At 51.7% G+C, this 21,744-nt stretch overlaps 6 protein-coding genes across 6 annotated transcripts; 3 read left to right on the forward strand and 3 right to left on the reverse strand.

The window, feature by feature from the left end:
• Positions 1–3,503: 3,503 nt before the first annotated feature.
• On the forward strand, positions 3,504–5,642 carry AA0111_g11001 (hypothetical protein; the record flags this gene model as incomplete). The annotated part of the gene is made up of 1 exon (XM_028644818.1): positions 3,504–5,642. The coding sequence occupies one exon, from the start codon at positions 3,504–3,506 to the stop codon at positions 5,640–5,642; it is 2,139 nt and encodes a 712-aa protein (XP_028501417.1).
• Positions 5,643–7,885: 2,243 nt separating this feature from the next.
• AA0111_g11002 (hypothetical protein) lies at positions 7,886–9,628 on the reverse strand (the record flags this gene model as incomplete). The annotated part of the gene is made up of 1 exon (XM_028644819.1): positions 7,886–9,628. One exon carries the CDS (start codon positions 9,626–9,628, stop codon positions 7,886–7,888), a length of 1,743 nt encoding a protein of 580 aa, XP_028501412.1.
• Positions 9,629–10,172: 544 nt separating this feature from the next.
• On the forward strand, positions 10,173–10,895 carry AA0111_g11003 (hypothetical protein; the record flags this gene model as incomplete). The annotated part of the gene is made up of 1 exon (XM_028644820.1): positions 10,173–10,895. One exon carries the CDS (start codon positions 10,173–10,175, stop codon positions 10,893–10,895), a length of 723 nt encoding a protein of 240 aa, XP_028501419.1.
• A 147-nt stretch (positions 10,896–11,042) lies between these two features.
• AA0111_g11004 (hypothetical protein) lies at positions 11,043–12,904 on the reverse strand (the record flags this gene model as incomplete). The annotated part of the gene is made up of 5 exons (XM_028644821.1): positions 11,043–11,668; positions 11,721–11,972; positions 12,034–12,209; positions 12,309–12,503; positions 12,561–12,904. The coding sequence occupies 5 exons, from the start codon at positions 12,902–12,904 to the stop codon at positions 11,043–11,045; spliced, it is 1,593 nt and encodes a 530-aa protein (XP_028501421.1).
• A 3,715-nt stretch (positions 12,905–16,619) lies between these two features.
• AA0111_g11005 (Dicarboxylic amino acid permease) lies at positions 16,620–18,506 on the reverse strand (the record flags this gene model as incomplete). The annotated part of the gene is made up of 4 exons (XM_028644822.1): positions 16,620–16,829; positions 16,882–17,781; positions 17,831–18,197; positions 18,247–18,506. The coding sequence occupies 4 exons, from the start codon at positions 18,504–18,506 to the stop codon at positions 16,620–16,622; spliced, it is 1,737 nt and encodes a 578-aa protein (XP_028501420.1).
• A 2,719-nt stretch (positions 18,507–21,225) lies between these two features.
• Positions 21,226–21,492, forward strand: AA0111_g11006 (hypothetical protein; the record flags this gene model as incomplete). The annotated part of the gene is made up of 1 exon (XM_028644823.1): positions 21,226–21,492. One exon carries the CDS (start codon positions 21,226–21,228, stop codon positions 21,490–21,492), a length of 267 nt encoding a protein of 88 aa, XP_028501423.1.
• Between the last annotated feature and the right edge of the window lie 252 nt (positions 21,493–21,744).

Here is a 21,744-nt window from a genome sequence, read left to right on the forward strand (position 1 = left end):
AGCTGTTCTTGCGATAGATGAGATGGCTAGAGGGTATGTAAGCGCCAAGGCCTTTGACTCGGAAGTCTTCGTAGTATGAATTGGATAACTACAATACCACTACATCCGCGTGGCGACATAGTACGTAATGAAGAACACATGAAGCTGATTTTCAACATCATTTTTGGTTGTGGAGATCTGAGGAGAGCACTTGGTACTCTTCGACCATGCCTACTCAGGGGTAAGTACTTCGTGACCTCCTTGCAGCACGTTTAAGTACCTAGTCACTTGCGCTTGGTCTGCATACAACCAACAAGGCAGAGACGCAATCAGATCTCCAGAACGCATGCCGTTCCCAAAGAAGTTCACTCTTCTTGTCTTGCTGAACGCAATAGGTTCTAGGGGTTTCCGGTGCGTCTTACATTGATCTAGTAACAAAGTTCAAGCTAACGTATGCATTAAAAAGATGTCACTTGTACAGTGAACCACATTTTATACCCAATCAGACTGAGCAACAGCACATCAAGTTCAACGCGGAGTTGTATAAATATAATGCATCGGACTATTGAATAATCTCCTTGCTTCACCGGTCCCGGAAGTGATTGATTTCTTTTTCCAAGTGGTTGGTCTACGGATGTTACCGTCCAAATGAGGCCAAGACGTTACTGTAACTCTGACTTCCGGCGGAGAGGGCAGATCATGCACAAGAAGAGTCTGTCTGTCGCACACGTTGCTCCGCCAAGGGTGATCATCCATCTTGGCGCGCCATTTCCGCGATCTTGTGGAACTCGAAACGACTACCATGGGAGGTCAGGAGGTATCCAGGGTGTTGCCCTATGGGAGCTTGCCCAGTCGTGACGAAACCTTGATCCTAACAAGCACATAGTCTTGTTAGCGGAAGCTTCACTGCGTCTTAGCGCGGTATCAACAGATTTGGTGCCTGAGATACGGTCTAAAACGTGTTCCTGGATTCAGTGTTAGTCAATATTGCATGCCTGCTCCGTAGAAACAGCCGAACTCTTGTGGGCCGAAGCGTCACTATGTACGCGAGATGTGTAGAACGTCTGAAAGCGGTGTCAACAGCGCCCACCGCTGGTTTGGTTAGTCTTGTGTCTGTTGCGCTGTGCTGCCTGCCAAGGGACAGATGCTTTGTCCGTTGCCGTTGATGATATGTTGTGACAGTAACGGGAAGGAAGCTGATCCCGACGCACATGTGGTCAATCTGATCTAGATTGGCTGTTCGGACTATGAGCGGCAGATGAACAAGTGCCAAGCGCGGAACGCAGTTCCTCCAGGGTGCCAAGAAGTGTTCAATAAAAGCAAGTCGTCGAGATTATTGCCAAGGTTGGTGATCCACGGCGTGGAGGTAGTGGAACGAAGACGTGTCTTTAGGAATAGTTTTTGTGAAACAATTATCCATGCACAATGCAGTCCATCTTACATATTCACGAGGTCGGACCGACGGTGTTTGAGTTGCTGTCGCATATTGCAAGCAGGCCGGGTCGAATACTGACAGATGGTCGTGACTTCCTTCCGAATGCGCGTACCCCACAAAACGCACGAGCCGCGTGCAGATGGAGAAATAGCGCAATCTCCGCTGCGAAACGTGTTGAACGTTCTGCGGGTGGAAGAAGAAACAACGACTACTGCAGGTGCAAGTGGGTGACAGTGGAGAAACTACGGGATAGGAAACCAGTCGCTTGACTACAAGTCTAGCAGGACTCACCGCCATAGTTACGCGACGACGTCAGAGTGTGTATGTATTGGCCAGGCTGCATCTGTCAGCTATGCGATGGAATGAGGCGGAGTATGCCTGTTGCGTGGGAGCAGCAGGCTAATTACTCCAATGGCCGACGTTGACGCAAATCTCTTGCAAAGCAAAACCGAGTCGGCTCGCCCGACGTTTGGAGTGTCGTTGACCTATTCGTGGAACGCGATCAGGGTGCACATGGTCGCGATCGGGAGCCGTCTCAGCAGGCGTCCCTGTCAAGAGCACTGCAGATGCTGGCAGGTTGCATGAGGTGATACGAACCCCGCAATCCCATTTAATAGCACTGGAGACAGATGCTCAGTGACCACGGGACAGAGTCTGCAAGCAATCAATGGGCCTCGAAACCTCGGTGTCGTACTATATAGCGTGTGTCGGCGAAGAGGGAGCTGGTCCAGCTGGTCATTGCGAGATGCAATAACCATGGCGGGGAAATGGCGTCGCAACGGCTGGTGACCCCCACGATATTCGCCTGTCGCGTTCGGCGGCAAAGGGCCGCCTAAGCTTTGGATTGACGGCGCCCTGAGCTGGGATGCGAGGGCATCACGCCGAACCATCGTCAGTTGATGTCTAGAGCTGCACAAGCAGCACATCCGCAAGGAGAGCGAATGTCAGCACGGCGGACACGGAGGCGTCCGCCTACGACCAGACGGTGTACAGAGGACGGCAGGCTGTCTTTGAAGCACATTGATGATGACTGCAGCAGCTCAGACCACATCCAAAGGCGGGTGCGGCATTTTTTCCACTGTCCAGGCAAGGCCAGCATGATGCCCATTGCCCTCTCCAGGGCTCTGTCTCTCGTCTGGCAGGTGGAGGGGCGACAGGAAGCGCTGCTGAATCAAGGGGGGCCGCCGTCACGCGATGGCGTATCGGAGTGGTTCAGTTAGTAAACGCCTGGTGGCTGGTTGCAAGACGTAGTTGCATTGTGTCGGAAGCGCGGGTTCGTGCTAGACGTGAGCCTCGTTTGGGCTTTTGTGGAGATGAAAGGGAAGGCCGTAAGTAGACAAGCCGGGCGGTCAAGCTTTGCAGTCTACGATCATCGACGCACATCATCCATCATACGGCGCTGGTGTGTGGTCGCAAGGTCCGGGTCCTGGGGCAGAGCGCACGGTGTAAGAGCATTACTGGGCGGCCTTTGCAAGACGTGCATCCGGCCTGCAGGTGGCCTCTGGCGCTGTGGGGGTTGCGCAGGGGACTTGGGCCGGGGTGTTTTTGGCGTGAATTAAAGAGAGTTTAGTCCCTCTCTGCGACTTCTGGAGCCCACATATCATTGCGCGAGGCCCCGGGCGCCGTCTGCTCATACTTTCTGGGACTATTGCCGTCTCTGTCTGGCCTGATTGCTATTCCAAGGTTAAGTGCGCGAGCAAGGCGGAGAGAGGGACGTCATCTTCCCTGTCGCTTGCCTGCCTGCATCTGGACCCTTCGACATTCACCCCTCGGCCGCTGCAAACCTCAATCGCGTGTCGTCGGTACCACATTCCGACGCAACATAATTCTTCTCCCCCAGTCACCCATAGCACTTTGTGTATATGGCTCTGTCACAATTGCAACATTTCTACCACACCCCGCTCCTGCTGCCCACCCTACACCTGCATTCGTGCAGTACGCTCGAAGGCTCGTATAACCGTCCGAGCCCTCTTCAGCGTGCGTAGCGACAAATCCCAGCACCCCGTCGTATTTCCGTATCCGCAACATTCACCCTCGATAACGCTCGGTCCCTTGCCGACCAATCGGAGAACAACAGTCACCCTTCACCATGCCGATGGTCGCTGAACAGCCACGGCAACTGTCGATTTCCTTCGATGAGCAAACACTCTCCGACCGACTTCGCTACCGCGACTCACGCCCGCTCGACCACCGCTTTGCTATTGAAGAGGAGGACGAGAGTACCGGCACCGCAAGCGAGCCCGCAGAACCTCTCACGCCCACCAGCCATACCAGCGAAGGCTCACCCTTCTCGCATCCCTTCCGTGACGATGATGGGTCTGTAGACGACGTGTTCGCGACCCCACGTCCTACCACGGATGACATGGAGAACAAGTCACCTTCCCAAGAAGTGCCCCAAAATACCCAAAGCCCACCGAGCATTCGGGCGCCTCAACAGGTCGAGCGACAGTCACCACCAGAGAGGCGTGGCCTCGGAAAACTGGGTTCTCTAATCCGCGGCAAACTGCACAGAGGACATTCAAGCAGAGATGGAGGCAACCAGTCCGAGACTCCTAACTTTTCGACGCCCAACAGGTCTCCCAAAACAAAGGCAGAGACCAACACATATATTGTCAAGACTGGCGTAGATGGACCAGCTGAGATAGCAACACCAGCAGTCGATATCCCCAAGCAAAGTAGGAGGTTGAGTTCCTTCTCACTCACACGACGCTCGGATAAATCTTCCCGTGCAAATTCCCCGCCCTTATCTGGCTCGCCCATGAGCAGACCATCGATGGACAAGCGACCAGGACTTGGCGAAAAACCTGCATCGTCAACCGGCCTGGCAAGCATGAGCAGACCTCGACCTGGTGTCACCTGGGCGGGCAGTGGCAATGCGAATTCTACTACTAGGAAGTCGGGTTTCTCACGGCGACGATCAGCAAGTACGGAACAAGTCCCACGTATCGATGAGAACGCAGAAAAGCCCACCGCTGGTATGCTAAGTACTTTCTCCAAGCCGGCCGTCCAAGGTGTGGGCATGAAGGCACGGCGGCTTAGCATAAATCTCCCAGATGACTTCATAATAGACTGGTGCGAGCTGGATAAGGAGTTCAAAAGTTCGAGTTTGATGCCTGGAAAGAGGGGAAAAATTCTAGGCAAAGGTGCAACGTCTGAAGTTCGGATCATGGCAAGAAGAGGTGGCATAACCAGGGAAGAGGATTTAGTAGCTGTAAAGGAGTTCAGAGAACGCGACAAGGACGAAACCGAGGAAGACTACGTCTTAAAGATCAAGTCCGAATATAGCATTGCGAAGAGTCTGCACCATCCGAATATTGTCGAAACCGTACGGTTATGCACGAATCGCGGCCGCTGGAATCACGTAATGGAGTTTTGTACATATGGAGAGATCTACTCTCTAGTAGAACGGAAGCTTTTCGCTGGTGGTGCGGAAGGGTTTTATAGTCGGGACGATCGGTTGTGCTTTTTCAAGCAGTTACTGCGGGGCGTCGACTACTTGCACAGCCACGGCATAGCTCACCGAGACATCAAGCTAGAGAATCTGCTTCTCAGCAAGGAAGGCCATCTTAAGATCTCGGATTTCGGCGTGGCAGAAGTTTTTAGCGGTGAGCATCCTGGGCTTCGCGCGTCTGGTGGTGAATGCGGCAAGAACATGGGCGAAATTCGATTATCTGCGCCTGGCATCTGCGGCAGTCTGCCCTATATCGCTCCGGAAGTACTTGAGAAAGACCACAGCTACGACCCACGTCCATTAGATATATGGTCAACAGCCATCGTCTATCTCACCATGACCTTTGGGGGATGCCCATGGCAGGCTGCGAAGCCTGAGTTCGAGTACTATGCACGATTCAAGAAGGGCTGGGATTCATGGCTGGAGCGTCACCCAGATGGTGATATCTTCGATGGTATCGACGGCCACCCAAAGTGCGGCAAGCTTTTCAGCCTCATCGAGCCCCCATCTATCAAACGACTGATGTTGAAGATGCTGCACCCAAATCCCTCTAAACGCATCACGATTAAGGAAGTACTCAAAACTACCTGCATTAAGAACATTGGCTGCTGCTGTCCGGAAACATACGATGACCCCAAGATCACGTTTGACGCTTCCAAGGCATCGAGTGCTAGGACCGCTGCTCCGAAAAAGTACCTTCACCACCACATTCCACCCAAGCCGGAGAACAAGGTTGGAAAGGCGTTCACTCATCGGTTTGACATGGGCGAACGATAACAACAACTGCATTTTTTGATGACTACTGTTCCACGATCACTGCATTACGGCGCTTGGATGTTGAGCATAGCGGGTCAAAAGGCGGATCTTGTGTCGTTTACAGTGTCGGTGCTGCACTGTATACTTGTCTCACTAGCATGTCAGTTCTTGCAGTATTCATCGAATGCTCATTTCAAACGATCGACATATCGCATTATCTTCATCTCTCGTCCAACCTTCCATTCCCATTTCTCCCGAGCATCTTTCCCTATCAAGCACACGTTGCGCGCACGATCAACATCATTGGCAGCCCTGCAGAAAGCGCAAAACGGCGATTGCCCTAGTAGCACGCACCGGCGCTCCACTGCCTCCACTGACTTTCGGAGCAATTATGATTGCGCAACTTGCAGCTAGCGATAGCTTATGCTGATCTTCCGCTCTTTATCGCTAAACCCTATCTTCTGACACATCTGTAGCTTTCGTCATAACGCATAGCGGCCGCACCGACCCTCTTCACATTTCGCTGTTATGGGGCATTGGATCCCGACCTTGCATCGCTGCGATGGGAATCAGGACAGTTGGTTTGCTAATGGCCCGTCCGTCCGACGTGGCGCCGAGATACTTGGGTCTCTGGAACGCTGGTCGATTGCCTTGGCGAGGGAGGAAAACGAGTCGCGCGCGGAACAAGACAATGCTGCGATCGTAGACCTGAGAATGGGTGGCGTATAACGGGTACAACACCCGCTAATGTTGCGCATGCCTAAGGTTGCGTGTGCGAATACGGAATCTGCATGTCATCAAAACGTGGGGAATGATCAGAGCATGGAGTAAGTCGACAAGACGCGAATCCGACCCAAGGAAATGACCATCTCGACGAAAACACGTGGGGTAGATAATACGCTGACAGTGCGCGATTGAGTTTTGATGCAACGAAGCATTGGCGCAGCACGTTAGCGGGCGGCGCTGGGCGATTTCCCAAACATGCTTCTCGAATGCGGGGCACAAGTCAAGGCCGTCGTCCACATCCTCGCTCACAGTATGCCAAACTTCCGCCGAGCTTCAATCAAGCGTTTGAGCCGAAGTAACACAGAAACCGCGTCATGTCACCATCGGCGCGTTGGTCGGAGCAGAGAATCGGCGATACGTCCGAAGCTGACTACGTCTCAACTATTCGGCCTTCCGACTTCTTGCGCGAGTGGGCGGGGTAACGCGTTGCTGCAGTGGTGTGTCGCGTGCAGCTCAGCTTGGGTATCACACGACTATGAACAGCATGGCGAGCGGACGGGAGGCGGCGCGGCCGAGCTCTCTGTCCCGTGCTTGTTGCGGCTGAAAAGAAGGTTGTGGTTGTAGGCATCAATGACGTATATTTGGCTTTCCACACCCCCACGAGATGGGTTCTTCGAATGAGCTTGAATAACTCTTCCACACATGGAGCCCTTCGAACAAAGTCGTTAATATAAATTATATGAGGAGCAAAGATACATGTATTCTCAACAAGTCCGCATGCACATCTGGATGGCAGCACATGAGGACGAGGATCACATTGGCAAAAGACCAACACATAACCCACAAACTCTTTCCAGCCCAACACCTCCATCCAGTCCTACACTCCCACCCTCCAACTCCGCATTAATAATTCCGAACAACGTTTTCTTTCACCGATGCAGATCTGCCTGAAGTCATGCAATGCACAGCGCATCCCTGCCGCATCACCTTGCAGAGTGCGGTGTGATGGACTTTTCTTCCTTACATCGCACGGCACGTGTCCACCTTGACGCCCGGTACTATGCAACCATTTGGCATTAAGGTTTGCGCCCAGTGTGCCTTATCTCACATAAGGTGTCTCGAAGCGAATGCTTAGCATAAGAGTGATAGGTTGGGGTGAAACGCGTGATACGTGGAGTTGCACGAGATGCGTGGGGTGTGACTAGCGGTGGAGAGTAACAGTAGGTGTGGTCGGGTATACGGCACATGCTGCGGTGTGCGTCATAGGAGATGGAATGGAAGGTCTTTCGTTAACGAACTTGGGAAGAAGAAAGCTTCTTGCTACATGCGTGTATTGCGTATACATATGTAATGCTTTCAGTGTAGTAATATGCGTGAAAATGTAAGATACGATAAGTCACTTTCAACACCTCTCCTGAATTACCAATAATTGAATACAAGCTATCGTCGCTAGAATCTGTTCCGCATCGTGTACAACAATCTTTCTCTTCCACTCTATCATCACGCAGCTCTACCCACTCCGGCTAGATACTTCCCACTCACCACATCTCCCACACGCCCTCTGGTAACACCGACCTCATAATCTTCCAATGACTGACTGCACCATCTTCATGGAACTTCTCCAACTCGCCAACATCCGCATTACCCATAACCCTACCTCCATCTTCCTTGCTGACGAAATCGTACTTGACCTCCAACTTCTTTTGCGGCTGAAGGAAATTTGTGCGTGCAATACTACCCAGGAAGTCCTTTGGAACCGCATCACGGAACTTAACAGCCGCTTTGCCTAGCCCATGATCGTTCTTGACGCAGAAAATGACCATGTTGATGAAATCAGCTTCACCCTCTTTGTGTTCCGCTGGTGCGGGAGAATCGCGGAAGAGGCGACAGGCAGGGAAAATGGCGTGAATGGTGTTTAGCACTAGTCTGGTTGAACCCAGTGTAAGGTCACCAGCGTAGTTGATCGCTACAACACCCTCTGGTGTCAACAAGTCGTAGAGGCCTTGCATGAACTCTGTGGTGAAGAGATAGACGGGTTCTGCGCCGCCGGTGAAGACGTCGTGGATGATGTAGTCGAAGCTGCCTGGTGCTGATACGGATTTGCGTGCGACGTAGGCGGTTGCGTCGTCGATTACGGCGGTGTGGTCGGGGCTCAGATCAAAGTATTTCGTGGCGTAGTGGTGGACTACAGGGTCAAGTTCGACAATGGTAGTGTTAATGCCGTGTTTGATCATGGCGTTAGGTGCCGTTCCGATACCAAGACCGATTACTAGAGCGGACTTCTTGCTATCATCGATAGTAGGTAGAGTGTCTACTGGTGGTTCGATGAGACGAACAGCTTCGAGAAGGACAAAGACCGCGAATATGGATTCCCGTTGCCGTTGACCCTTAGCATAGGCTTGCGGTGTGACCTGCCACTCGCCGCCGAGGAGAGAGTGGTCACATCGAAGGAGACGAAAAGCATTGTCGGCGTGGTTCTCGAGGACGGATACGTATCCCGTAACAGACTCCTGGCGGGCGAGAAGCGTGTAGTTTTGTGTAGCTTGCAATGTGGAGTTTGCTAATTGGAGACCGTGAGCTGAAGGGTGGTGTGGGTTTGTCCAGAGCGTGTGCAGAATTGCTGGGAAGGCGAAGAGGATGACACGCGAGGGACTGAAGAAGGCTGACGCCGATGCAAGGAGCATCTGCATACCAACGCGTGTGAAGTAAACAGATGTTCCGATGAAGCTTGGGATGAGAGCGCTGCTGATCTTGGCCACGGTCGACACGGTAAAGTAGGATGCTGTAGGGACAATGACCTCCTTGATAGGCGAGGGATTGATACCAGTGATGTCGATGCATTCCAGGAGATCGGCCGCAGCGAACACTGAGAGGAATAGCAGGGGAAAGTATGTCAGGGACTCGATGAGCAGAGGTCCATATTCGATACCGATCTTTCCGCTGTATGGAAATAGTAGAAACTGAATGACGGGAGTCCAGTACGCAACTACAGCGATGTATTGTGCGACATTTGCAGATACGTAGCTCTTCAAAGCGCGTCGCGTGATAAGAGCTCCAACAGCAGTGAGGGTCATCGTCCGTTGGTGGTGTAGGGATGCAGGAATGGATCCATAGACCGGTGATAGATTGAGCTGCGAAACTGGTGATGCGAAACCTGCTACCAGGAGGAGTGCTGCCGCTCTACCAACGTTCAAAAGGATAGTCGACGCTGAAGCATTTTGCGCCTGTGGTTCCACCTCTTTTGCTGCCTTTGGCTTCTTCTGGATCTTTTTCGGTGACATGCTGTAAAATTCCTGTTCTATCTCTTTCTATTAATCAAATGCGATATCTATTGATCCAGTTGGTGTGGTAACTTTCGCGATGAGAAAAAAAGACAGGATATGTTCAATGTCGAAAAGACCAGATATTGCAGAAATGCTCCAAGCGGCCCAAGGTCTTCGCCCACTCTACACGGACCGTATATCCGTGATAGTGATGTATTCGGCCTGCGAACGACGAGATGTATCAACGCAACGCAAAAGAAGGATACAAGGCAGGAAAAGGAAAAGAAGGGACGTTGAAATTAAAAAGCCAGAAGGCCAGCTGTTCCTGGCTGAATTGTTTGATGCACGGGTGAAACTGGCGATCATTAAGGTGGAGTTCGTTTCGACTGGGCGCGTTTCGCACTAAAGTGTGGCGCCTAACGCCGCGTGTGGCGTCATTACCAAGCATTGCGAGATTGAGGATGCGCGCCGTGATCGATTGCTGCTCACACCTCAACTGCAGTGGGAGGACCTCTGAAGTCTCAGTCCCCTTAGTATGCCATACATGACGGGATCACCCACGATGGCGTCTCTCGCCCTACGACCAGCGAACGCGTCGGAAGAAGCCAAGAGCCCCGCCGGCGTCCACGACAGTACCAACGGCGATGCACCGGCACCTGTAGATGAAGATGTACCCATGGACGACGACATAGACGAATCGCTGCTCCGCGACCAACTGCGCCAACAACAAGACGAACGCGCCCAACGACTCCAAGCAAAGAACAGGCGCAAGCGTTACCTCGAGGTACACCCCGAATACTTCTCCGACGCGTCGCTCGAACTCGCCGATCCGCTTCTCTACGACCGTCTTATACGTCGCTTTCAAACCGCATCCGAGCGCGAGGCTGAAGGACGCAAAAAAGGCTTCTCTGGTCAAATGGCCACGGATCTGTGGCGCGCCGAAGCAAAGAAGGATGCGCTTTCACAGCCAGACCCAAACAGTCTCTTCACATACAACCGAGGACCACAGGGGCAGATAGTAGAGGAGGACAAGGACGATGTGCCAATGACAAAGGAAGAGGGGAGGGCGTGGTGGGTGGACGAAATGACACAGCGCTTCCTGAGAGGCGGAGATGAGGACTTTGAATATGAGAAGTTGGTGGACAAGAACCCTAAATACGATGATCCTGAGCAAGAGAGAGATTTGGAGGATGCATACTTCGACAGCATGGAGAGCGACTTTGACTCGGATGGGGAGGGCAAAGAGAAGGTGCTCACTGGTGAAACGGGCATACAAGACTACTGAGCATAATCGAGTGATGATCAGACAATTAAGGAGAAGTTGAGACGGGCAGATACTCTTTTAGTCGTTCTGGACATCTACGACATCCAGCAAACGGGTACGTCGTTGCACATGCTAATTGTCTAGAGTACGAGACTAACAACACCCAGGCTAGAGGAAATACCTGAACGTAATCGCCCGATCACCGAGCGCGCCCAGCTCCTCCGGCGTATACCCGTTATGCGCACCTTCGGCTACCTGTCGTTCCCTCTTCGCATTGATGCGCTTGTAGTTGAACACTATGAACAGCAATGCTAGAATACCCGCCACGATAAATCCGAGCTCAAGAGCGTGGCCGAGAAGATATCGCGGCGCATCCTCTGCACGATAGAAGTTGGAGGCCATGGCGCCCGCCAAATTACCTACGGCGATCTGGATAGCTTGTCCTGTAGCTCTCTTCGTACTTCCAGCCAAATTATTGCTGAGCCATGTGATATTTCCTGGGAATGCCGGATAAAGAGCACAAGCAGCAATGAAGACACCTGCATATACGAGTCCTGGTACGCTGCCGCCTGCGATACACATGATAAAACCGACGGCCATAATGCAGAGGCATACCAAGATAAACGGATACCGCTTGCCGACTTTGTCGCTATAGTATGCGACGACAACAGCAAGGACGGATGCGGTGATGTAGATGGGTACGGTCAGGAGCTGAGCTGTCGAAGAGCTATATCCGAGTGCGCGAATGATCGAGGGCAGGAAGAGCGATATGCCGTATAGCGGACATACGATCCCTAGCTCTATTAGCTTCAACAATCGAAAGATGAGATGGAAGACCAGACATACCCCAGTATACTAGAACATTCAACCAAATTTGCCAATCCAGAAAGGCGCTTTTGACAAATTTCCACTGAAAACTGTCATCCTGTGCTACCCTAACGCCGCCGTCTGCCTCTTCCTTGAAATTCTGGTATTTCAGGCGGTAAACAACAAAAGCGCGTTCTTCTTCCGTGAGAAAGGAGGCGGTTTCTGGGAAATCGAAGAGAGTGAAGTATGCAATAACTGCCACGATGACAGTGAGGATTCCTTCTAGAATGACTAAATGCGAGTGTAAGAAGTCAGTCTGTGTCTCAAATGCAATTCCTGCGGGGACACTTACAGATCCAGCGCCATCCAGCAAGATTTCCAACGCCATCCATGTGTGCAATGCCGAATGCCAGAAGACCGGAGAAGGCGCCTGCGACGGAGGCGGCTGAGAAGAAGAGGGCTTGGCGGAACTGCGCTTCATGGCGGGCGTACCACATTGTTATGTAATAGGCTACTCCAGGAAACAGACTGTTCGTAGCGGCTGTTAGTTAGCTGTTCAGTCGCTCGTAGGATACGTTTTGTGCGATGAGAAGACAGGGAGATGTGGTTTTGAGAAGAAGAACATACCCAGCTTCAGTTACACCTAAGAATATTCTCGCAATGAGTAACCCCTCGTAGCTTTGTACTATCCCCATGAGTGTCATGACTATACCCCATGCTACCATGATGGTTGGTAGCCAAATCGATGGCCGAAGTTTCTTGAGCAAGAGGTTCGATGGCACCTCAAAAAAGGCGTATGTAAAGAAGAACACTGTTAGACACCTACATCCATCGTTAGCCTATCGAAAGAAGACCGCGATGGGATCACAAATAGCATACCAGTTGTATTGCGCACCAGTCATGTTGAGATCTTCAGTCAACCCTTCAATCTTCGCATTACCGATGTTTCCTCGATCCAAAAAGGATAGCAGGTACAACAGGGCTAACATTGGTATGAGGCGCAAGTCCATTTTTCGTAGTATCTTCTTCTCGTCAAGGTGGGCGAAAGATGCCATCGTCACACCAGGACTTGTAGCCAATGCATCGATACGCTCTTTCTCTGCAGCCTTCGATTTCCCATGGCCGAAAGACGTGATGGAGGCTTTGCGATCCCTGTGAATCGACGTGCTATCTGGAGAATCGCTGGCTTGGGAAAGCCGATGTATAGTAGGCTTCTCGTCCATGATGGTCGTGGTGGTATGTAGGTACCAGTGTTAGCGACAAGCGAAGTAGGCTTTGTGAGAAGAAGGGAACCGCAAGCGACAATGCGCAACGATAAGGGTATCCGAGAAGTAAAGACCCTCTAGCTCTAAACACAAAAACCTGAGGATCGTCCTAAACCACGGCATAAAAGCCACGAGCCGCTGATCAACGCCCTCGCGCGAGCGCGGACACTGCATGTTGATTATCCATCGTCTCCACTCCCATGGGGCGCGCCATCACCGTCTGCCGTGAATATCCAACAAGCATCGACTTCACGCTGCGGGTACACATCCCGCCCTTACCAGCACACGCTCGGTCATACAATAAATTCCGCCATTGACGCACGCCCAGCCCCTCCCCACCCTCTTAACTTTTCTTACCTACCGTCTGGCCACTTATCATGCACGAGTGAAGCCTTCGACGTGCGTCAAGACTTTTTCCGTCCAGTCTTGAGTGAGAACAAACGGTTCGTAGTGGAGGCCGCATGTGGACCTGGGGAAAGCTGGGGTAGAAGCGGAGATGATGAACGGTACTTTTTGCTGGTTGGGGGCGATGTAAGTGGGCGCTGCAGATGGCGGGTTACTGGTTTGGGTAAGAAGGCCGGGGCGAGACGGAAAGTGTTCCGCCTCACGGGACTGCTATGCATGCATAGCGCACGAACAACTCGTCTGAAGAGGCTGACCTACGATTTTGTTTTGTACATGTCACAATTGTTCAAGAGAGGCTAGTTGAGGTTAAACACAAGAAGCAGGACGGGCCCAGATGAACGAACAACAGATGCTCAAAAAAGCGCATCGATTGAAGAGCAGATCGAGATAGCTCAATCCATAGGAGCACAGCTGGAGATTTCTTCTTGTTCTGGGCGATGAATCATGTGGGTACCAAACACCGGTGTATGAGACGCTTCCATAACCTTTGGGACGGATTATGTCTAAGTATCTTGTCATTGATATATGATTGCCAACATCGCCCAGTGTCAAAGCCTTAATTCAAATGATGGTAGGAAAGTACAAAAGGGGGTATAAAAGAGGCAACGTAGTGGTGACGGTAGCGACAGTGAGAAGAGGGGTGAGCGGGATAGATTGGGCAGCAGTAAAAATTGTAAACAAGAAGAGATATCAAGCAATAAAGGTTACAAATAAAGAAGACGATAGAGGACTGGGATCTGTACAAAACGCCTGAGTTACACAATTAACAGGAAACAACACCAGCCTCGTTGAAATAAAGGGAAAGGAGGTCGAAAATTCGAGGCGAGAAAGGAACGACAAGAGTGAGCTGAGGCGGCAGACAGCTATTGCCACAAACTTTGTGAAGATCAAGGACTCGCACCACATACAGGGCAGAATGTGTGCCAGTCTGGATTCTCTGCGCCGCAAGCGGTGCATGTCCAGATGTCCGTAAAGGTGTCACTCGCTGGGCCATGTACAGCCGAGGATACGTAGCGGAGAGAGCCGGATGTATCATGAGGATATGAAACTGCCATACAGGCAGAGTGAACTTGGTGATTTGAGAGTTCCGTAGTTGCCGAGATAGGCACGTTGTATGGGTCCTCCCCCTCGTGATGATATGCGGAGCTATGGTCGCTAGCCAACTCAACAAATTCACTACCGTGCACCCAAATGCCTTGCGGTGTAGCAGCGATGATTGATTGCGCCATTGTTGTTTCTGATTGTTCGTTCGATTCTAGCTGAGCGTTTTGCGATGGCTGGAGAATGGTCTTGGTACCGAATACAGGTGCTTAATCGAGCCGGTGTGGGTCTTGTATGACTGGTACTTGTGACAGTGTGTTTTGACTGATGGTTCTACGTTGTCCTCTTGAATGTTTTCGTGACTGTTGTGCAGCTTAGAACTGGGTGTGCTTGTGGTTGTAGACTAAACTGTGTCGTGGTGAGTAGTATATATGCATCCTCCGAGAATATGAAGCTTCAATCGACTTGACAATAATCATTTGCCTCTTACAACACCCGTGATACTAACCTTGGTCCACCTTAGGAGGGGCGCGCGCTAGATTAGACGTGCCCTTCGTGCTTCATCCAGTCGCTTCTCCTACTGCCTAACAATTGGGAGACGAATGTCCAATACCCACATCGTGAAGAAGAGCGCTTCACTGTGTACGTCGTAATGCTGGAATCTAAGCCTTCGAGAGGACGTTGAATGCTAGGGAGCCATTGCGGTACTCTAGCAAGTATCGTGAGGTCCAGGTGACGCTTCTTCATTAGGTGAAAGGTAGGGGATAAAAGAACGGCGAGTCCGATGGACAGTGGCACAGCACGATGAGACGTAGTGCTTCACACTAGCTACTCCGGTATGTTGAGTCCTTCCCGCAGACCTGATGTAAATAAGGTTTGCCGGGCGTCCTCGCGATGAGAGATCTGTAGAAGAATTGCGTCAATAGAGATAGGCGAGCACAGAATGCATGGAAATCGTGGGAAGATTGCCTGTCCGTGGACAAACCAGGCGAATGGACCCTGGTCCGTTGTCGAAATCTATGGCGGGCGGACAGAAAAAGGGCCCTTCGCGATGCTACTCACGTCAATAGCATTGCAGTCCATCTTCTCGCCGACTGACTCGACCTCAATGCCGACCAGTCATTCGAAAACCGTGACGCCATAGTAACAACATAGCCACCGTCCTCTTACAATGGCCCATGAAGCGCGCGTAGAGGGCGGCAATCTAGCGTCACGTACCATCCGAACCAAGAGAGCGTGTGTTGTAAGGCTGCGCGGTCAACTCCGTCGGCAGGCTGAAATTTGCAGTGCAGCAGGCAATATTGGCCTCAGAAAGGGCCCAGAGGGCCTGTGAGTAGGCAGTCGGCGCACCATTTGCCTTTTCTTATACTGCCGCTTTAGGATAACGCAAGCGAAGGTAGTTGATGCGTGCATGTCGCAATGTTGTGCATTCTGTGCAGGTGACCAAGAAGGACTCCACTGACGCGGAGGGCAATTACCGACGCCATGTATATGGTTGTTAGCGGTACTGCGAAGAGTCAAACATGATTTTAGCGCATAGGGACTTGATGTAGTGTTGAGGACCGATAACGCTGCGATGTTAGGGCGTGGTGTTGAAGTGCCCCCATCACAAAGGGTAACCAGCACCCAAGCTCGAGGTTGCCGTACATCCGATCGACCCGCCCCCCAGCGAATCTCCCAGACGGCAAGGACGGCAACAATCCAAGGCTCTGCAGTTTGCTTGACGATTTGGCTCTCTGATAAGGATTTCTCCCATGCGGTGGTGCGTGAGCTTAATTATGAGGTTAATGCGACGTCGTGTTGGTGAGTTGCAGAGTTGTGCTGGGTTGGCAGGCGCGATCCACACAGCGGAGTACGTATCGCGATTTGGCTTGGCAGACGAACCAACCGAGTGGAGAAGGCGGCGACATGGTATGCAATACACACAATTGGCGAGTAAAGACACAGTTGCACATATGTTGTTCGGATATTCGTGGTGCGAAAGCACCGATATCTTGTTGCAGGACTGACATGTAAATCACGAGCCAAAGCAGCATTACACCAATTACATATCAAAAGCCCTGGAAACAGATAGAATGGCAAAAATGTTGAAAAGACCAATATTTGGAGACTTTGGTGGGATCGAATTATTTTGTTGCATTAGGCGAGGTCACCGACAGCACCTTTAGTATTTCATGCATGGCAATGGTATCCAATGAATAAACGAATGGACCCGCTGGTAACGCTTCTAAATCAACCATGCGACGAAGGTTCGATAGAACCAACTGCCGCCCTTGCCCTCGGTAGCCCTCTTCTCTGCGGCATGAGCAAGGAAAGCCTCCTCTTCACGATCGATTTCGGCCTTGCCAGTGTAAAAGTCGGCTTCGTGAGGCTTGACCATCTTCGATTTCATGATGAATTTGTAACCGAAAATGCAAATCAAATAGACCGGAATGCCCTGAAGTGATAGGTTAGCAACGAAGCTGGATGGAATAGGCTGTGGAACTTACAAGGTATCCAGTGATGAAGTTCTTGTAGTCGAAACTGCCATAGGCTTTTCCCTTGGTGAAGACGCTGAAGTTCTTTGTCAAAGCGATGAGAATGCAGAAGAACAACGCAATGTAGGAGCCAATCAGACCGAACGGAGCATGGTAGGCCATCTGGTCGTTGGTAATGCCCTGAGCGCGGCGCGCACGAACAAACCAAATGTGTGACACCAGAAGCGAGATCCAGGACAGAAGTCCGAAAATGGTCGTGAGATTGACGAAGTAGCCGAAGACAACCTTAGCATCGTCTGCAGCATTCATAAAGGCAGTGCAGCAGAACAGCGCAGAGATGAGCAAAGCAGGTACGGGTACACCACGCTTGTCGGTCCAGAGGAAGATCTTGGGAGCATGGCCTTCGACAGCGAGACCGTAGATTGTACGGGAGGCGATGTAGAGATCCGAGTTCGAGGCGCTGAAAGTGAAGAGCAAGATGCAAGCATTGACAAGGCCTGGAAGGTGTGGGATCTTTGCAAGCTTAATAGCAACAACGAAGGGCGAAGCGGAGGCACCAGTAGTAGCCTTGTTTGCGAAGGCCAGCTCCTCGGAGTTGTAAGGTACAATCATTCCTAGGAAGAACACCGATAAACAATAGAAGAACAAGATCCGGTAGAAGGTAAGCTTGATCGCGCGAGGGATGGTCTTGCGTGGGTTCTGGGCCTCACCAACGGTGACACCGATGAGTTCAGTACCAAGGTAGGCAAAGACGGCATTGACCAAAGAGCTCCAGAAACCGTAGAACTTGCCGGCGGATCCGGTGGTGATGTACGGCTTGAAAGCACCGGGGTCGTCGTAGTACTTGAAACCAGTCGCTCCACCAGGTCCAGCACCGACCGCGAGGAGAAACGAGAGCAAGATGACACCGACCTTTCTGCAAGTTAGTTTGAAGCTTGAGTGTTAAAAGTAAAGCACTTACAATCGTAACGACCTTGATTGAACTGAGCCAGAATTCAAGTTCACCGAAGAACTTGATACCGAAGTAATTGATGGCAATGATGGCGACTAAGAAAACTGCGATCCAGACACCCGGATTGACTTCGTCTCTGGATTTCCATTCTTGGAGAATCAAAGCGGTAGCAGTAAGCTGATTCGGCGTTGTGATGACATATTTGCACCAATAAGTCCATCCAAGAGCAAAACCGAGAGCAGGGTCGCAGAAACGAGTAGCATAGCCAGCGAAACCAGAAGCGTGAGGGATCCAAGCAGCCATTTCGCCAAGAGCAGTCATGACGACGTAGACGATGAGACCGACCGAAGTGTAGGCGATGAGAATTGAACCAGGACTGTTGTCATTAGTTTGAACCAAAACACACGCAGGTTTGCGCGACTTACCCAGATTGTGCCAAAGCCTTGCCAGTACCGATGATGAGACCAGTTCCAATGGCCCCTCCAATGGCAATCATAGTAATATGACGCGACTTGAGACCACGGTGCAGATGCGAGTGGTCGGCGTGGACAGCAACGCCATTACTGTCAACGGCAGGGACCTGTCCGGTCGTCGTCTGGTACTCGGATTTGACACCGTACTCAGGATCGGAGTTGTGAGGGCTTGCGCCGTCAGAGGAACTCGACTTGCGGTTCCAGATGGCCATTTTGAGCGAGATGTGGTGTGTACAGTCTGGTTGACTATCTCTCTATGGGGCGCTGTGGTGATAGCCGCGCACAGGTAAGAGTGGGCGGTGATTGCGGGGGCGCGAGCGCGAACCCAAGAAGTAGCAATTCAAACCCTGGGGTTGGGGAAAAAGGAACTATATCGACGACAAGTCCTTCAAAAACAGGCGAGTGAGGCAGCGAGAAAGCCTTGAGCGCGCCTGAGCAGCAGGGTTGACCGGTTGTTATACGACCGAGGCTGCGGGGAGGGCGAGATAGTGGTCCCAAGGAACGGTGCTGATAACGAGCTAACCGGGAGGCTTGTCGCGGCGGGCGAAGTAACCCAAGACGGCCAAGCAGAGAGGTTTGCAGTGAAGGGATGGTGTGGAACGCGTAAAACCAGAATCAACCAATATTGGGAAGAGATCCATTCTAGAGCGTCTTGACCGCAGCGCCAATCGCCCGGTTCAGCGAGCCATGGTGGTGCGTCTGTCTTCTCCGCGTGTATCTCCTTCTTGATGCAGTTGGACTGGTGGGACTGACCCTGCTCTGCATATCTTGGCGGCGACCTTGGCATGACAAGCCAAGTTTGTTGCCTATCCTTAATTCGCTGGTAGTCTGATAAGGGACATATTTGACGTCTGTGGGAACCGACAAAAAGCGCACCATCATCAGCAACGCCCTACGAATAGCCTCGGGTGTGCTATTTTGCACTCGTAATAGAGACGGGAGCTCCAACCTGATGGAGCACAGCGTTGCATGAGGCGATGCTGCAGGTGTAAAGACACGGCGGAGCTGAATTAATGGTTGCGTGACTGCCAGGTCAGCCGCGGCGGTTTTGCCCCCCCGCATCGTCTCGTTAGGCAGCTCGTGCACGGCCCGGCAGCTCTTTGGGGTGGCAGGAGTTGACGCGCTTGACGGTGCCATGTCCTAGACCCCGACACAGCTAGACTCCACACAGCGCCCACAAGGACCCAGTCTTGATTGCCGCTCTCACGACAGCATTGTTCAATTCACATTACATATCGCGTGCTCGGCAGCTCCACACCAAGACTAAAATATTAGAAACTCGTCCGCACCCGACACACGTCGGACCGATCCACATTCGCAAGAGATAACCCTATCAAAACCGGAGACTTCATCTTCTTTGTTGTGAGATGGAATCACTAACAAAATGTCTCTCTAGCGCTTTGTCGGTAAGATTTTCACTTAGTGGATGCAGTCATGGTCTGGTCTGGAAACGTTGGCGCTAAGCACATGCTTCTGGAAGACACCAAGATTACGACCTCTGTCTGCATTGGCGATTTCCAAGGTCACTCGGTGCTCGTTATCTACTTGGCCAACACCCGAAGGATTTACTGGACCGCTCTGGCCGACAATTCCGCCGCCCTCCAGAGTCGGTGGTGAAGTTGGGCCGTACCCAAGCACTTGGTATCGTTACCAACATCGAGTTCGTTGTCAAGTGCGCGAAGCAAATGGAAAGATGCTAGGATACCTTGTATAAGCCGACGTGTAACCTTAAACAGTATGGCAAACGCCTCGCATTCGCCGATCGACCCAGCATGAAAGAGCAAGTGGAAGAACTGCCAACTCAATCGGGTATTACAGATGTCAGTCTTCGACTCCAGTCACCGGGCGCAAGCTTCTAGCGCCTGAGGGTAGATTCAGTCCCGGATCTTCTTCGTGCGACTATTATTGATGACTGAGCAAGTTTCCCCTTTCGAAGTCCACGCCCAGAACTCAATCCTCATGCCCCAGCCTTCGCCTATTCATCTTCCATCGTCTCCTCAAACACGCCATCAATGACGCGAACGTCACTACAGCAAAGACACTCATTACTGTCGCCACGATGTATGTCCCCAAGGGTGTCACGGAAGAAGAAGACGCCATACAAGACTGTATTTCTGTCGAGCTAGAGTAAAATGTACTGGACTTCATTGTCAAGGTGTGCTGTTCTGAAATGGACTGGGTTGGAAGCGGTGGTATCGGCGCGGTCACTGTGACGATGCAACGAAGCGATTGAGGACTGGCCGCCTCGGCCATATTTCCGTGTCAATGAGAATAAAGAGCAGGAAATAATTTATGAAACGGAACAGAAGGAAGTGGCTGGAAAAAGAGGGCATGGTGCGTAAAGTCTAAGTATTGGCGGAAGACGTCAACGAACGTCTCACATGCAATTCGTTTAGGATCCCCGACTGCTATACCCGGAAACACTATTTACACGTTTGCTTCGTCACGCAGTCGAACGAAGGCTACCAGTTCAGCATCCCCCATGAGCAGTATCGCCAAGAATATCGAACACAAGGCTAGACAGAGCTGAACCGCCGATGGCTTTTCGAAGCCATGGCAGCCCGGATATGGCTGAACCTACTAGGTTGCGAGATCGAAATCGTTTCTTCATCCTCTTGCACATCCGGCAGGCTTGAAGGACTCGTTGGCATGGGCGTGTTGGCCGACCAGCGATCGTGATCCGTTTGATTCGAACTGAGCTCAGATATTGGACTGTTCAAATCAAGTTCTGACGGAGGCCGTATTGAGTCAAGTTCGGACATCCGATTGCTTGTGTGACTATGCATGGTGGGCGGATCATCTCCTTGTAGTTCGTGGGTAGGTTCGTGGTTCTGGTGAGGATCGTAGTCCGTTTTTTCATTCGAGCTATCTGGTTGCATTGACGGCACCACAGGCGTTTCCCTATTTTGAGCTGCTTTACGTCTCTTGTGGATGACAAACCATGCTATCAGTGCGACCACTGCAAGACCAGCAACTGTAATCCCGGCAGCGAGTCCCCCTGTCGCGGCCGCACCGAGCCCTTCGCTTTTCGTATCCGCGCCTTCGGCGGCCAATTGTGTGGAAACTGGCTGTCTAGTCGAAGGCCGTATAATCGTAAGCATCGAGGAAGTCGTGGGAATAAACGCGGACGTGGATGCTTCCGTTGGGCTCGTAGATAGTGGAGACACGGATGTGGATGCTGGTTGCGCATCAAAATAAGTCAGGAGTATGTTGTCCGTTGCGATCAGTGTATCAATATCAAGACCATGGTTACTGCACTCGAGCGAAACGGAGGCAGCGAAGGCTATAAAAAGTCAGCCAGCTTCTAGATGCACTGCTGAGAGTTCACGGCAATACCTATCTTTGCGGGCTCTGCGCAATTCTCTGAGATGCACGCCAGTGGTGTAACATCGCCATTGACTAGTCGTTCAACCCACGCCACTTCTCTGCACATGCAGTAGAAATCGCTGG

This window comes from Alternaria arborescens (genome assembly GCF_004154835.1).
Source record: "Alternaria arborescens strain FERA 675 chromosome Unknown contig_42, whole genome shotgun sequence".
NCBI lineage: Eukaryota > Fungi > Ascomycota > Dothideomycetes > Pleosporales > Pleosporaceae > Alternaria > Alternaria arborescens.